This window comes from Neophocaena asiaeorientalis, unplaced genomic scaffold (assembly GCF_003031525.2).
Source record: "Neophocaena asiaeorientalis asiaeorientalis breed wild unplaced genomic scaffold, Neophocaena_asiaeorientalis_V1.1 scaffold308, whole genome shotgun sequence".
In the NCBI taxonomy this organism is placed as follows: domain Eukaryota; kingdom Metazoa; phylum Chordata; class Mammalia; order Artiodactyla; family Phocoenidae; genus Neophocaena; species Neophocaena asiaeorientalis.
In genome coordinates this window covers 5,948,568-5,966,411 of record NW_020172768.1, presented here as the reverse complement: position 1 = coordinate 5,966,411, position 17,844 = coordinate 5,948,568, and the positions used below count along the sequence as shown (strand labels likewise).

Below are 17,844 nucleotides of genomic sequence, written 5' to 3'. Positions count from 1 at the left end.
GAGGATATGGGTTTAAACAACGTTGTGAGCTGTCGTGACATTAAATCAGCTGAAGGAGTTGATGAGTGATACTTCTCAGACTGGTGCTGGCGCACGGTGGCACATCCTGTCCTGAGCTTGGCCTTTGAGTACTGTCTCCCCTCGGGCATGCCATGGCCACAGTGCCAGAGCGCTGAGCTGGATGTTAGCTTCTGTAAAGCGGAAGCTGCCTGAGACGAGTGGTTCCCAAAGTACCCTCCCCCGAAACAGTAGTGTTCTAGAGCTAGACCAAGGCACTTTTTCATTTAAATAAAAATAAAGGACAGAATTTTCTTTATTTTGAGCTTCTGTCCCATGAAATTTCATTAACTCTTTGTTGCTATTACTGCCAGTCACCTTAGTCAGCACTAGGAGGTGACAAATGAACAAGTAGCAAAAAAAGTTAGTGGAAAACTTGGGAATACCTAGTCTCGCTTAATCTGATAGTTTAAAAAAATTATAAAATGAGCTTCGATGTGATTTTTCTATAGCTCATATAATGGAGCCATTTATGCTGGAATCTTAACACAGGTCAAGTCATCTTAGTTTATGGAACGAGAAGCAGGGTGGAATGGTGGCCACCACATGGGCTCAGTAGTCACACGCCTGGGCTTCTGGGCATCACAGCTCTGCCACATAATAGCTCTTACCAGCTCTGTTACCCTGGGCAAATCACTTAATCCCTCTCTTTCTCTGTCCCTCACCTATAAAGTAGAGACAATAATGTACCAGCTTCATGGGTTATTGTGAAGATTAAATGAATCAATACATGTAAAGTACTTAGCACATGCCTGGCACGTAGTAAGTGCTATACAAATGTTAGCTAATATTGTTTTGTGACATAAAAAATATATATATTAATGTTTCATGGTGCTTGGCAAAGAACACTGTGGTCCTGTCTTGTGAACATATTTGAGAACCATGGGCCTGGAATTTCTCTTCTAGTTCTGCAATTCTATTATTCTGTGTCATAGAATTGGATTCCCCATAATCTTTCTTTTCCCTTTTTATAAGTCAGTGCTTTAATGAACATGTTCTTCTTTTTTTTCCCCTCTCTACATAGAGTGAAATCATTCCTACCAAGTGGAATCTAATCTTAAATATGACATCAGAAGGTGTCCTTTCTGCTTCTTGACATAAAGGTGTTTTTGTATTGTGTACATTAGTTACAGTCATTCTCTACTGTTACACAGCTAATATCCTTCCGTTCCTTATCCTACGGATAAGAACACTGCAGCTCAGAGAGAGTAAACCAATTGTCAAAAGCTAAGGGCGGCAGATCTGTGATTTTAAGCCAGGCTGTCTGAACCCCGAGCCTGCTCTCATATAAGTACGGCAAATCCAAGTTGCGGTTCCAGTGGCTGCGTGCCTGTTCCGGTGTAACTAACCTAAAGCAAGCTCAGGCAGCATTCCCTTAAATGGAGACGGATTTCTAGGTGAGTATTCCTGAAGGATGCTCTTTTTTTACTTGGGTCAGCAAAAGTCACCAGATAGCTGTGCCTGTTCATTCCAAGAAAGGTGAAAGGCGAAGCCAACAAAAACAAGCAGTTGCTTGTACGTCAGGCCAGAGAGCCTCTGGGCCCAGCCGTTGCCTGTTTGTCCCGGGAGAACCCTCCTGTCGGTGCACACTGCCGCCCTAGGCCTAAGGGGAGGCGCTGGCTGGCCTCCAGGCCTTGGTGTCTGTTGCCCGCCCAGCCTTCTCATGTGCGTGCCCTGAGGTCTCCCTACCGCTGGCCGCGCAGGGCTGGCTGCTGAGTTTGTGCACTGCGGGACGGTTGTTGCAGGCTGGGCAGCAGGAGCTCAGGGAGAGAACGAGAAGGAAATCTGCCTCCTCACCCCCGCTCTGCTGGCTGGTCCCCTTCTGTTCTGAGCTCCCCCACAGCTCCATCCCTAGATCGCAAAGCCAACTCCTCCACTTTCTTTCTCACAGTTTTTATATTCATTTTGCAAGTCTATCAGCCTCCCTCTATCTTCTTTCTATGGTGTGTGTCGTGTAGGATTTCAGGGAAGGAGTTAGCAGTTTCTGCTTGTTAGTTTGCCATGAGCCAGAAAAGTTGATTTGCAAGTGTACTGTCTAGATTGTAGCACACTTCTTTCCATGTAAAGAATGATGCATCTGGGAGGCACCTCACCAGTGCAGAAACCTCTCTTGCATTCTTAGTGTTTCTGAGGTTCAACAATGTGCCATAATCCCGGGGAATTTAACAACTATCTATAACGATGTTTTGTTTTGTTTTTTTTTTGCGGTACACGGGCCTCTCACTGCTGTGGCCTCTTCCGTTGCGGAGCACAGGCTCCGGACGCGCAGGCTCAGCGACCACGGCTCACGGGCCCAGCCGCTCCGCGGCATGTGGGATCTTCCCGGACCAGGGCATGAACCCGTGTCCCCTGCATGGGCAGGCGGACTCTCAACCACTGCGCCACCAGGGAAGCCCTATAACAACGTTTTAAAGTGAAATTGTATTTATAGTTCATCCTGTCATCCCGGGTGCACATCTGCCTTTGAAGGTGGATCTGGGCCTCTTCTTCCACCTCTACGTGCAGGTGATGAAACGGGAGCTTCTCGACTCCAAGTCCTGAGTGCTTCTGGAGAATTGGCTTCTTTCAGCCCAAAAGGGCTGGTGTTGGTGGGAACCAGGCTGGTGGATGGTGAGGGGATATGGCTGTGGGGTGGGAACTACGAGGAGAGCAGGCGATGTGGAGGCTGGGTCACTGGGCCACTCCATCGTCTGGCTCCGGGCCAGCCTTGTTAGTGCAGCGGCTGGAAAGGCAGGCATTTCTCTTTCCTTCTTTCTCCCCCTCACGTTTCCTCACTGTCCTTTTTACCACGCAGGCATCCCCGGTGAGCTGGGAAGCCAGCTGCCCATCCCTCCCACTAGACTGTGAGCTCCGTGGGAGCAGAGCTCTTGCTCAACCTTTTATGCTCGATGTTCACAAAGCATGAGAAGAATTGCTACCATTTCTCGAATGTTCGTCATTATGCTACGTGATCCCAAATGCTATCATGTTGTCTTGAATCTAAGATGTTGGTGGTAAGAAACAACAATTATTTTATGTATCATTACAAAAGGAAAAAGCCTTGCCAATTAAACTTGGATTCAAGTGCTTTTTGGTACTTAGAATTTTTAATAGATACTTGTCGAAAGAGCTCTTTTAGATTTACTTAGGCATAGATTTTTATCACATCACTCGTGCATACATAAAAGGGAAAATATAAGTGAAATGAATTGTTTAAGATATTCCTAAAATGTTGTCGCTTTCAGAGGCTGACTCTTCAGAATCACTTTTGGCTCAGGGTCATCGATGTCTCTGTGCCATCAAGAGTGCTGGGGACACAGCATTTCTGAAAAGAGGGCACACTGCTGTCACCAGGAATCTCCTCCAAACAGCTTGTACCCATTCTGGGAGTTCTGATCCCGGTGTTTTTTTATTCAGCCTGTGGCAGGCCTGTCTTTCCACATATCTCAGTAATAACATTGCACGAGGCAGCATCATTCACGACGCTGTCTCTTATACCCAAGTCCCATAGGTTTGTTGGGCAAGGTCATTTTTCCAGTGATGGATATTTGCTTCCCTAATCAAATTTGTGCCCAGCTGCTGTTCCCATGCCTTTCAGTTTTAATGCCAAATTACAGTGTCATCTTTTCGCATTTAAAATGGCAGTTACACGCAGGGTGTCTGGTGCTGACAACACACATGACTCAGTGAAGCGAGGACAGAACTAATGAAGGGCTGTGAGCAAGGTCACACACGCAGGCGGTGCATCCACAGCCTCCCTGCCACCTGGGTGAGAGCGACGGTGGGACACCAGTGTTGTAAAATAGACCCGTCATTCAGAAGTGTTAACAGGTGAAAAAAAGTGCATTAGAGACTTGATGAAATGCAGACTGTTAAGTCTTAACAACAGCCATGCTGGGCAGATAATTTGGATTTTCCAACGAGGAGACTGAGGATTATTCTGTGGCTTACTAACATCACACCTAGTAAGCACATGGTAGATTTGGGGGCATAGAACCCAGATTTGTCTGATGCTAAAGCTCCTACTTTCAATTATATAACACTATTCATTCATTCATTCATATATATATATATATTATATATGTAACATATATGTATATATATACATAGGACCTAGAACAGTATCTGGCATGTTTAATAAATATTTGTTGTTAATAACTATTTAATAAATATTTGTTGAATGAAATCATTAGAGAGGATAGAAATGCTTCTCTTCCTGGAAGTGAAGTCTCTAACATTTTAGACAGTGGGTGAAAGAAGGAAGGTAGGTGGCCATTTTCTAGACAAGGTACGGCTTGTGGATCTCGGGTTCTTTCAGGTCAAGAAGACGAGCGGAGGAAGTCTGTCCCTAGCTCACAGAGCCTGTCAGCACCTGCCTGTTGGACAGTGCTGAGGCAGTTCCTGGAATCATCCTTCCGCCTCGCCCATAAATCAAGAACAACAGGGTTCTATAAACTGTGCAGTTAAAAAAGTAGTAATAAAAAAGGAAATCGAATATGACAAGCCTTGCTATGAAGAAAGTTCAGGTACAGGGCATTGGTTATTTGATAAATTGCTAGGTTTATAAAACTATGAGGGCTTCCCTGGTGGCACAGTGGTTAAGAATCCGCCTGCCAATGCAGGGGACATGGGTTCGAGCCCTGGTCCGGGAAGATCCCACATGCCGCGGAGCAGCTAAGCGCGTGCACCACAACTACTGAGCCTGCGCTCTAGAGCCTGTGAGCCGCAACTACTGAGCCCGTGTGCCACAACTACTGAAGCCTGTACGCCTAGAACTGGCACTCCACAACAAGAGAAGCCGCCGCAATGAGAAGCCCGCACACCGCAACAAAGAGTAGCCCCCGCACGCCGCAACTAGAGAAAGCCCGTGCCTAGCAAAGAAGACCCAACACAGCCAAAAATAAATAAATACATTTATAAATAAAATAAAAAAATATGAAATGTTTTGAAAATTCTGAAGCTCTTATAGCTCATCAGTAAAATATGAAAGTTGACACATTTGAGCACTACCATGCGCTAAATCTGTGCCTGGGATTTTTACATATGTCATGTAACCCTCACTGTAACACCAGTAGGTAATTATCATATCCATTTTACATAGGATAATATCGAGGCTCAAGGTGGTTAAGTGATTTGGCCGAAGGATGTAACTACTGAGTAGCTGAGTCATTGGGGAAGCCCGGATGTTCAACCCAGAGTCTGTGGATTTTCTACTATACTCTGCTGCTTCCCATCTAAGCTTAAGGCTAGAAACCACTTTATACTATCGTTTTACAGATAAGGAGTCTGATGCTAGAGGATTTTAAAGTGACTTACTTAGTAGCGGAGTCCTACCTAAAATTCAGTTTTCTTGAACAATTTATTAAACAATAAATAATTGCAGAATGTCACACTGTTTTGAATAGTTTAGTAGTTACAGGAGCTCAGTGGGTCTTATAAGTATCAATATATCTTAAAGAACAAGAACTGGGTATTCTGTATCACTGCTTTAGATTCCAGACACTTTTTGAATTAAAGAATTTTCACCATCTTTTATTAGTTTAATTTTTTTATAATGTATTTTTAAAATAAATTTATTTATTTATTTCGTTTTTGGCTGCGTTGGGTCTTTGTTGCTGTGTGTGGGCTTTCTCTAGTTACGGCATGCGGGCTTCAGTAGTTGCGGCACATGGGCTCCAGAGTGCAGGCTTAGCAGTTGTGGTGCATGGGCTTAGTTGCTCCGCGGCATGTGGGATCTTCCCGGACCAGGGCTTGAACCCGTGTCCCCTGCATTGGCAGACGGACTCTTAACCACTGCGCCACCAGGGAAGCCCTTTTAATTTAATTTAATTTTGCTTTGACTGTGCTGGGTCTTCGTTGCTGCCCGCGGGCTTTCTCTAGTTGTGGCTAGTGGGGGCTACTCTTCGTTGTGGTGCGCGGGCTTCTCATTGCAGCGGCTTCTCTTGTTGCGGAGCACGGGCTCTAGGCATACGGGCTTCAGTAGTTGTGGCACGTGGGCTCAGTAGTTGTGGCTCACGTGCTCTAGAGCGCAGGCTCACTAGTTGAGGCACATGGGCCTAGTTGCCCGGCAGCATGTGGGATCTTCCCGGACCACTGCTTGAACCCATGTCCCCTGCATGGGCAGGCGGATTCTTAACCACTGGACCACCAGGGAAGTCCAAGAGTTTTCACCATCTTGGGCTTCTTTATGTGCTAACAGTATTCTAAAATTATTGGGAGCTGACACTGTGGGCAGTATTTCACATCCGCATTGCTAAATTTTACTAGCAGGCTTTCCTACGTGTCGATGAACTGTTCTGTTATTTTGCTCGCATCTGCCAAGTAGTTATTTTCTTTTTTTCTCCCCCTTTATCCTTGCCTTCTGCAGTCTCTGGTATTTTATGTCATGTAATGTATACTTCCTTATTTTGGTAAGATTAGAGAAAAGGTATTTCAGTCTAGAGTAAGTATCCTGTCCCTTCCCATCTCTTCTTTCTTGTTCCTGTTCATCCTTGAAGATTCACCTTCTCTGAGAAGTCATCCCTGGACACCCCCATTGGGATCAGGTGTCTTCTTCTCTCTTCCCCCTGCGACCGATCTGTACAAATGATCAAGGACATGCCACACGACAGATCTAGAGTTACTCATATTCCTTGACCTGAAGGAACTTCGAGTTGAGATGGAGAGGCAGACATTTAGACAGAAAAATGCAATATGATCGAACCTTTTTTAAAAATCTAATATGTGAGTGTTTATCATGGAGCAGGCATTGTGCTAAGCATTTTATGTGCATTATTTCATGTTATCAATAACCTTATGATCCCGATTTTACAGAGAAGGAGAGGGATTTAGAGACTGTCCTTGCTTTGCCTGAGGTCAGTTAAGTCACAGAATTGCTACCGAAATCCGGGTCCAGAGCCCAAGCTCGTAGCCACTCTGCGTCTTGTACTGACTTCTGCCTCTGCACAGATGTGTCCCCTGGGCCCTCGCACGCTAGGCACAGGGAGAGGACAGCCCCAGTGCTGGAGTTCAGAAACTAATAGTTACTCTACAGTCATACAGCCACTGTAACTGACTCCAAATTATCCCTCAGAGACTTCAAAAGAATTCAAGATATAGCACATTGTGTGTCCAAACGCATTCATCACAAAAGATTAAAAATAACCTGTTTATCAACACAAGATTAAATACATTATGATATATTCATATAATGAAATGATGCAGCTGTAATAACAAATGAGGAAATGCTATATGGATATGGAACAATGTAAAGGGTATGATATTATATGGAATAAATAAGGTTTAAAAGAGATGCTGCTTTGTATAGAATCAACAGTATGCTGCTGTGTGTGGTTGCAGAGGCATGGAGTGTTTAAATTTTGCTTGTATATGCATAAAATATCTTTGGAAGAATAGATAACAAATTGATGGTATGGGTTGATTCTGAAGAATGGATAAGGGATTCCAGGTCGAGAGAAATAAGCACCTTTCTAGAAATGAAAGCAAATAAGAAAGGTACTCTGGGCTGGTGTGTTTCCAGAGCATGAGGGGTGAGCCTGCCTGGCTCCTCGCTGCGGCCCCTTGTGCACTTGAGTGATTTGTACAATTGACAAACTAAGTTGAAAAAAAAAAAAATCTCTGTATGGGAAAAGCACAACATCTCTTCTGTGGTATTAATTCCTGTTGAAAATACATGTCCTGAATCTAACCATGAAGAGACATCAGACAAACTCAAATTGAGGGACCTTCTGAAAAACAAATGGCCTGTGCATTTCCAAAATGTCAAGGTCGTGGAGAACTAGGAAAGACTGGGGACTGTTCCCAATCAGAGGGGACAGACGGGACATGTCCGCGGGACGCACCGTGTGCGATGCCAGATTGGATCCTGGGCCGGAAAAAAGGGGTTTCCTTCTCTGCAAAGGATGGTAATCAGACAATTGGCAGAAGTTGAATGTGGTCTGTAAATTAGGTAATAGTACTGTTTTGATGTTAACGTCCTGATTGTGATAGTACTGTGGTTATGTGAGAAAATGTCCTGTTTTTAGGAGACAGACACTTAAGAATTTAGTAGTAAAGGGGCTTTGTGTCTGCGATTTACTCTCAAATAGTTCAAGTTAAAAAAACAAAAGAGAGAGAGGGAGAGAGAAGGAGAATAATAACGTAAGCATGGTAAAATGTTACCATCTGGGGAACCTGAGTGAAGAAGTACAGGAATTCTTTGTACTATTTATGCTGCTTTTCTGTCTGAAATTATTAAAAAATAAAAAAAATTTAAAAACACTTCTGATGTGGAACATTTTATGATTTTGTAATACTGAGCCTTTTATGTCCTTTTTTACAATTTTGTGATTTTCTTCCTATAGATCTTTATATTGTTGGTGACATTTATTCCTAAGTTTCTTAATATTTTTATTCCTTTTTTAAAAAATATAAGTCTTGTTGAGGTATAATTCACATACTATGCAGCTCACCCTGACCACCTTTTTACGTATGCTTAGATAGTACCATTATATAAGGAAGGCATGCTTTTTTTTTTTAAAGACAACTTTATAGGGTATAATTTACACATGATGAAATGCACATATTTTAATTGAATAGGTTGATGACTTTTGACACATGAATTCCCCACGTAACCATCCCCCAGTCTAGATGCAGGATAGAGAACATTTCCATCTCTCCAGAGAGTGTGCCCCCAGCCCCTTTGCTTATATAGTCACCTGTTGGCGACACGGGCATCTTTTCCAGGACCCTCCGGTGTGTGCAGGGCGAGGGTGTGTGTGGTGGGGTGCCTTCGGCCGGGGTGAGGATGGTAGCGTTGCAGCCAAGCAGGAGCAGTTTCCTCAGTGGCTCCAAAGAGGCTCCCAGGCTGTTGGACGTGGCTTTTCTGTATCTAGACTTAGGCCCTGACATGGGGTGTTCCAGTTTCTTTTTTTTCTTCTATAGGCCTTATTCTGGTTCAGAGGTTGGAGCACGTGTAGCCTAAGAATGTTTCTCAGCTTATTTCCATTAACAATGGAGAAAATTCTGGCTGGGTTCTGGGTAGTGGTCCTTTTTTTTTTTTTAAAGAGATGTGCAATTTTTAAAATTTTTTGGCCACACCCCGAGGCACCGGGGATCTTAGTTCCCTGACCAGGGATCGAACCCACGCCCCCTGCATTGAAAGGCAGAGACTTAACCACGGGACCACCAGCACAATCCCTGGGCAGTGGTCTTTCTGACCTTTAGTTGAATGGTGTTCTGAGCAGTTTGGCCTTTCCTGTCCTGCTATTTAATGGGCTGGTGGGAGGAGGTGTATCAGGCCTGGCTGCCCTGATAAACAGCAGATCTCATGTGACCTTTAAAATGTTAGTGTTTTATCATCATCAGAAGGGAAGATTGATTAAAACATCTATTTTGGAAAATAATAATGTTTCAAGATGTAAATTTTGTGCACATTGATGTTTAGTTGATGTCTGATTGCTCTCACTCATCACCACTGTATGGACCCCATGGGAAACAAAGTTTATATTTGTATTCGCCAAATTGTGGCCCAGAAAATTCAGCTCCCTCTGCCTGCCAGTTTTTCCTCGTTTTGTGACTTTTATTATTCTGCTCTTCATTTTGAGTTGGTGGTATATGAAGTCAGTGTCTAAACAAGTGTGCAGGGACTTCCCTGGTGGTCCAGTGGGAAAGAATCGGCTTCCAAAGCAGGGGACTTGGGTTCGATCCCTGGTTGGGGAACTAAGATCCCACATGCCTTGAGGCAACTAGGCCTGCACGCCACAACTACTGAGCTCTTGCGCCTCAACAAGAGAGCCCGAGTGCCGCAAACTACAGAGCCCATGCACCACAACTAGAGAAGAGAAAACCCGCACTCCACAGCTAGAGAGAAGCCTGAGTGCCGCAAGAAAGAGCCTGTGTGCCACAACGAAATGATCCTGCATGCCTCAGTGAAGATCCCATGTGCCTGCAACTAAGATCTGACACAACCTAAATAAATAAATAATAAATATTTTAAAATATTTTGAAATAAAATATTTTAAAATAAAATATTTTAAACAAGTGTGCAAGGGAGGGACGAGCTGGCTGAGCAGCAGCGAGTCTTGGTGTGAACCCAGCACTTCCCTGCATTTAACATCTGGGGGCCTCGTCCTTCTCAGGAGAGCTAAGAGGACTGCCGTCAGCATTTGTGATGAAGGTTCCATCCACCTAACTTGTGCCCAGAGCAGAGCAAGTATGCAATACATCGCATCATTATTCCAAATAATTTCTTCATTTTTACCTTTTTGCCCAGGTGTGTAATCTTTCACAAAGCTTTCTTCCCCCCCTTTTTGTGGTTGAAACTGTAATTTATTAAAATGCATTCATTTAGTTAAAGTCTTGGGTCCTTTTCTCTCTTTTTTCAGGCACGTTGCAGAGAGAGCCCTTTTTGTCCTTGATGAACACTCACGTGGTAGGCAGATGACTGTCCTTCACCCTGAGCTGCTCTAGGTGCCCAGGACGCTGTCCAGCAAAGAAAGGATGGATTCCAAAGATGAAAGCTCACACGTGTGGCCTCCAGCTGCAGAGCACGAGGAGAATGCCGCACAGGTGAAGAGTGGTCTTCCAGCTGGGCATTGACAGCAGTTTTTTAGTTGGTACAGTTTGCTGACAGCTAGAGAAATAGAAGCTCCTATGCAGTGATGAGTGGTTGGGAGGAAGCTGACTTGCAGAACTGGTGCAGAAGGAACGGGCAGCGTTTCAGCACCTTGGACGCTCCAGCAATGTGGGGTGCTGTGATTTTGCGGAGCTACAGACCACTCGTGGCTTCTCCGTCTTTCCCCTGTTTTATTGTCATAATCCACTTCACTGCTCCGTTTTATTTCATGGTATTGGTGCTGAAAGCTTCAAACTGGAGGTTTTCTTTATGTTATCCTGGAAAGGGTTTTGTTTCTTCATGTGTAATGAAGTACAAAGGTATGCCTGTAAAGTGAGTGGCTTTTCCTTTTCTTCTCAAATTCAGGATGTAAACCTCTAATTGAAAGTTGTCCCATTGAATCCACAGCTCTGGAGGTTAGTCGCTTATTCAGATGCTGCTGTAACCAGTGATCTCTGCCTTTCAAATTGCTACCCTAACCAGCTACACGTTCTTTTGACTATTCTTAGCAAAGGCGAACCTCTGCATTTTTGGTATGCATTTGAATTTTGAGAAGAGTCAGCACTCATAGGGAGCCGTGTTTACATGTGACCAAAGTATAACACTTCATTTTAGAGCATTATAATATATATGTAATTTTAATTTAATTTTCGTCAAATTATATAATCATAGTATTATTACCAAAATCAGAAAATTAACATTGAAACCTTTGAATATACACATCTTATTTAATTTAAGCAATATAACAAATTTACAATACATAAAATTGATCACCTGGTATGATTTGAAAGTCTGAGTTTGAATACTGAGCAAAACAGTTCCAGAGATGCTTCCAGCAGAATAATTGAGAATACTGTTTTGGTTCTCATGGAAACTATTTGGAAGGCTACTTTCATGTAGCTATATATTTTGGTGTATTTTGTTTATAAACAAAAATGTAGTTCATTAATAAATAGGGTCCACATTTGTGGGTAACCAGATGGTAGACGGCAGAGCTCAGCACCCTTTATTGCCCCCCTCCTCCCACTGTTCCTTCTCCCAACCAGGAATTCTGATTTAGCCCAGTACTGGGTGTTGAAGACCAAATTGAAGAGTTCGGATAACTCTTAAGGAAATTTTATTTTTTCTTTTTTAAGCATTGAAACTAGTTCAAGATTTTGATGTCAATGAGCAAATCTAAACTCACAAAATTATTTTGCAGCACTTAAAACTGCGCAAATATCTTAGAAGCCTAATTCTTGTATGGATGCAAACTGTATCTTCATGGGCAAAGCAGATTTATGTAGAAGCTGGACTAAGCGCTCAGTATAGAAGTGGAGGTTTGTTTTACTTATGTGGTGCTTGACTTCACTGGGTCTCCATTTTTCTTTCTGGGGATTGAATTAGCTTATGTCATCTTCGGGATCTACTATTCTCCACTGGAAAAAAACGGAAATAAAAAAGTTAGGTCTAAAGCCAAGACAGTGTAAGAGGAAGGAATCCGACCTAAGAGGGTCTAACTTCAATATCAGCACATAAACTATTTCTCCTCCAAATGTGTTCTGTGACCATCTGCTTTGTACCTTCAATATCAGATACCAGGCTGTATGCCAGCCTTCAAGAACCTCCAAAGCTGACTACTCGAAAGCACTTTACAGAATCCAGTTTCTGCTTTAGTTCTTGGTAGATAGAAAATTATTTCCCCTGGTGACAACTGAAATAGTTGTCCAAAACCCCTTAAAAGTACTCTCTTAGAATTTTTTGTATTGTTACCTAGTTGGCAAGGGAGAGTTCTGTTACCTTCACCGAGTCAGCAAACGTTTACCGACTCGCCTCCAGACCGGCCTTGGAGTATGAAAGAATTTGTAGGAAAGAAAGTGACCTTGTTTTAATGTGTTTGCCAAAAGGCACAGTTAGTTATAAAGTAGAATTCTTATGATGTGTTGAAAGCAACTGGCTTTTGAGTCTTGACATATTTTTTCACATTACAAATAATTTGTATTTTGTAGTTCGGTAATGTTGTCAACCATGCATCTTCTGTCACATTTCCAGGGTCAGTGAACCACCCTGTCAGTACTCCCCGAAAGAGATACCTGCATTGGACATTTGAGGCAAAGGGAACTTTAAATCGGTTGCCTAATATTGAGCAATAAGTCAGTGACAAGGTCCTTGGATCCTGTTGCCAAGTCACTAACTCAGCATAGATGAAGGCGTATCAGTTGAGTTCTCCTTTCAGTGGGGATCTTTTAGAAATGCAAGTGTGTAATGTTCTCGGTCAGTCCTGCGTCTTTGCGAGACAGGTTTTGTTCCACAAGGGTGGTTGCTACATACTTGCGGGTTATTTTATTTTATTTTATTTTTTTTGCCCCAGGTGCATTTTGTTCCAGACGCTGGAACTGTGGCCCAGATTGTCTACACCGATGACCAGGTCCGTCCACCACAGCAGGTGGTGTACACGGCAGATGGTGCCTCTTACGCGTCAGTGGATGGTCCGGAGCACACGCTGGTCTACATCCATCCCGTGGAAGCTGCGCAGGCATGTGAAGGACTGTGGTTTATAGTTTGTTTGTTAATCAGTTAATTCACCAATTACTTAGGTTTACTCTCTGCCAGTCACTGTGCTATTTGCTGGTGATACAGGAAATATTCATATAAGATTTATGCTCTCAAGGAGCTTATAACCAACTGAGCAGAGGAAGATATGGTTTATTTATTTAAATTAAACGTAATAAGGAGTTAGAGCACTAACCTCGAATGAGTTCTTTCCCCAACTGACTATTGATATTGATTTTTTTTTTTTTTTTTTTGCATTACGCGGGCCTCTCACTCTTGTGGCCTCTCCCGTTGCGGAGCACAGGCTCTGGACGTGCAGGCTCAGAGGCCATGGCTCATGGGCCCAGCTGCTCCGCGGCATGTGGGATCTTCCCGGACCGGGGCACGAACCCGTGTCCCCTGCGTCGGCAGGCGGCTTCTCAACCACTGTGCCACCATGGAAGCCCGATATTGATTTTTTTTTAATTATAAATTTATTTATTTTTGGCTGTGTTGGGTCTTCATTGCTAAGCCCGGGCTTTCTCTAGTTGAAGCCAGCAAGGGCTACTCTGTGTTGTGGTGTGTGGGCTTCTCATTGCAGTGGCTTCTCTTGCTGTGGAGCATGGGCTCTAGGTGCTTGGGCTTCAGTAGTTGTGGCTCGCGGGCTCTAGAGCGAAGGCTCAGTAGTTGTGGTGCACGGGCTTAGTTGCTCTGCGGCATGTGGGATCTTCCTGGACCAGGGCTCGAACCTGTGTCCCCTGCATTGGCAGGTGGATTCTTAACCATTGTGCCACTAGCGAAGTTCCTGATTGATTTTATTAACAAGATTATCAGCTTTTACTTTTCCTAAGGTATCAATAACCAGGCCAAACATGGTAACTTAATCAAGACAGATCAGTGAAAACATGCAGATTTTTTCAGTTAAACGAGGGATCCTACTAGCTTATTAACTGCTATTTACTAATAACTCACTGATGTGTAGACCTGTAATAGAAGCACAGCTAAAAACTGTACGATTACAGCTACTTTCATTTTTTTGCCAGTGACTCTGAATTTTAGTTTCCAAATGCATGACACGAATATTCCCCAATATATAAATGTTAGTTTGTATGGGACTTCCCTCGTGGTCCAGTGGGTAAGACTCCACGCTCTCAATGCAGGGGGCCCAGGTTCGATCCCTGGTCAGGGAACTAGATCCCGCACGCATGCTGCAACTAAGAGTCTGCATGCTGCAACTAAAAAGATCCTGTGTGCCACAACTAAGACCTGGCGCAGCCAAAATAAATAAATATTAAAAAAATATGTTAGTTTGTATTGTCAGCACTTTACAGTGTACAAAGCACTTTTAAACACATGAAAAGAGAAATCAGTTCCATGGTTTATAGTAGGATCCTGGTAATAAAAATTTGCCCTCATGCAATATTTAATCAAGAGACTCAAATCACTCCCAAGAAGACATGGGACCCACCTAATAAATACCTTTCAAATCTACATAAAGATGAACTTGCCTAATAGTCAGATGGTACTTTTGGAATGTCCTTTCTTAGTTTTGGTCCCCTAGCTGTATTAAAATAAGTGCATGTAGATTATGTGAAGAATGTCCTGTGACCAACTTTGGGTTCATTACTGTGTTACTAAATATCTGAATTATGATAATTGTTTTTTATCGTCAAATATAAGAAATCTGACACTGGCTGAAATTCTCTTTTACAGTTCTCTGGAATCAACACTTAACCTTAGTTCTTAGGCCCATAAGTTTGCTAAAGCCTCGCGCAAATTAAAGTCCCTCGGAAAGAATACTTCTCTGGACTGGAGATTTTCTGTGGTACCCTGGCTAAAATCACTTTGAAGATTTTCCTCCTCCATTTATCTTTGCTGCACCATGGCCCAAATTATGTGTTTATAATCAGAACTTTTAAAATTATGATTTTACTGGCTTTTATCCAAAACAGAATCTGTGGAACATTAAATTCAATTTATTTCCCTTCTACTTCTCTGTGACAATGAGTGTGTATTTATATTTGAAAGAGTTGTAATCCTTGGGAATACAGTACTCTTCTATTTGCCGGTACATCTCCAACTATTTTCATTTAATTGCAAGTCTACCCCTGTGATAGAGTGTTACGTGTTGAATGCATGCCCCCTTGTTCATGGCATGCCTTTTTAATCAAGTGTGACGTTCAGTCTCAGGAGAGGCTTTGCTTTAGAGTAAACTCCTGAAGTATGAAGTATGTTAGCCAATAGAGATGGTTAGCTTTTACAATCTCTTTGGAGCCATCTGGATGAAAGGCTTTAGCAAAATGTAAGATTACTATCTTTATCTTCTTTGTTAATGAAAGATTATTACTAGCTACTTGGTAGTTAACTCTCTCAAGAATTGGTTCTTAGCAGTAGTATAATTTTTCCTGTGTAGATGAGCTGTCTAACAATCTATTGATAAGTTTTTGTTGTTGTTTGTTTAGACGCTGTTTACAGACCCAGGCCAGGTAGCTTATGTCCAACAGGATGCTACAGCTCAGCAGGTAATGAGTTGCTTTTTTGCCTTTTTGTTGATTGTGGGTAATACTGAAGTTACCCTTCCCTGGAATGCCCCCCAACCCTCTGTACCGTGCATTCTCTGGATGTCTATTTCTCATGCGTTTAGAATATTCTCAATGTCCATTAATGAAAACAAAGCAGGACATGACACTAACACACTCCAACCAGTATACGTTGCAATAGCGTGGTAATAAAAAAATGATTTGTCAGGGAAATTTAAGCATTAAATTAAAATAAGCATATCAACTGGATATTGGTTCAAGTTCCAAAGAATAATCCTGAGTTTCAAAAGTGTCTATGGAAATTGGGAAACATTTTAGTACTTGGTATTTTTTTAATTATTGAATTATAGTTGATATACAATGTTGTGTTAGTTTCTGGTGTACAGCAAAGTGATTCAGTTATATATATATTCTTTTTTTCATATTCTTTTCCATTATGGTTTATTACAGGATATTGAATATAGTTCCACGTGCTATACAGTAGGACCTTGTTGTTTATCTATTTTATATATAGTAGTTTGTATCTGCTAATCCCAAACTTCGAATTTATCTCTCCCCCTCCTTTCCCCTTTGGTAACCGTAAGTTTGTTCTCTATGTTTGTGTATCTGTTTCTGTTTTGTAAATAAATTCATTTGTATCATATTTTGGATTCCACATACAAGTGATATCATATGATATTTGTCTTTCTCTTTCTGACTTACTTAGTATGACAATCTATTTTTAAATATTAGGGAAAAATTCCTGCTTAAATTATGTATATATTTAGCGGCAACCTTCCTCATTCTACTTTCAGAGAATTGAGATTCTTCTTGGTTTTCTTTTAAAACATTTCTTTCCTTTTATCTATATTTCTAATATATCCTACTTGACTTTGAGGGACTTCTTCGTTATTTTCCTCCAGGTTGCAAAAGTGATAAGGAAGGTGCAGAAACTAGATATTGTCAGTCTTACCCTCAAGGGAATGTGAATCCAAATAGTTTTATTTTCATGTTGGCTAGTATGGCTGTTATTTAGCTATACCACTGAGTGTCATGAGTAATTATCAAGTAAATTCTCATTAGTAAGCACTTTCTGCTTTTAAAATTTTTTAGTAGGTGATTCGGAAACTTGCATTTTAAAATTTGGAAAATGAACAGTAATTGTGTTGATATTATTTATGAAATCTAGCGAGAATTAGGAGTCTTCATCGTAGCAGTTATGGTTGAATTTATTCCTGACTGGTAGTGACCTACAATTTTGTGGGTCTGCCATCTTGAATGAGAACTTGTCTTAGTTCATCTGGGCCGCTGTAACAGAATGCCATACACGGGGTGGCTTACAAACAACAGAAACTTATTTCTCACAGTTCTGGAGGCTGGGAAGTCCAGGACCAAAGTGCCAATAGATTTGTTGTTTGGTGAAAGCCCTCTTCCTGTTCACAGATGGCTGTGCCCTCACATGGCAGAAGGGGTGAGGCTGCTCTCTGGAGTCTTGTATAAGGACACTAATCCCATTCATGGGGGCTCTACCCTCATGACCTAATCACCTCTCAGAGGCCCCACCTCCTAACACCGTCACAATGGCGATTAGGTTTCGACATATGTATAAACTTTGGGGAGACACAAATGTTCTGTCGCAGAGTTACTATTTTATTTTAGTAATTTTGTACTAATTAAGTTTACTCTTGATAAAACAAATCATGTCCATTTCTGTGAATATTTATTGATTCCACCAAGCAAGCAATGGATAGATTTAATTCATTTTTACAACTTGGAAGGAAAAAAATAAAATGAAATGCCTTTGTGTTTCATAGATGATTAATTCATTCACTAATATTTGGAGTAATGATTTTTTTTCATAAAAAGTTGAAGCAATACAAAATAAAAGAGAAGTACATTAAAAGACCCAAACAAACAAATTCTGCCCAGGAACATCCTCATTAATTTACAATTGGTAACTATTATTCTAGACTTCCTCCCAGACATAAAACAGACAAAGATAAACAAGCAGGGGAAAATTGTGCCCTAAATGCTATTATTAATCTAAATACTTTAAACTTAAATTTACTTGAGTGTAATAGAAGGAAAGCGAATGGAGGTGAACCGGAAAGAGGTTGGAGTCCTCACGGTTTCCTAACCGGCCTTGGGCTCCGGTCCCCTGTGTCCTCAGTTCTTGCTGTGATG

General features: G+C 42.0%; 1 protein-coding gene across 2 annotated transcripts in view; it reads left to right on the top strand.

Annotated features, from left to right (window-relative positions):
* The window catches only part of PRDM10 (PR/SET domain 10), an 87,113-nt gene that overhangs the window by 19,573 nt on the left and 49,696 nt on the right, over nt 1–17,844 (top strand). The window contains exons 2-4 of one of the 2 annotated variants that reach the window (XM_024740791.1): nt 10,401–10,584; nt 12,981–13,145; nt 15,604–15,663. In XM_024740791.1, the coding sequence (XP_024596559.1) occupies nt 10,516–10,584; nt 12,981–13,145; nt 15,604–15,663 (294 nt within the window). In that variant the 5' untranslated portion in view covers nt 10,401–10,515. Of the gene's footprint in view, nt 1–10,400; nt 10,585–12,799; nt 12,884–12,980; nt 13,146–15,603; nt 15,664–17,844 lie in introns of those variants that run through there. The other variant, XM_024740792.1, reaches the window with a different exon arrangement.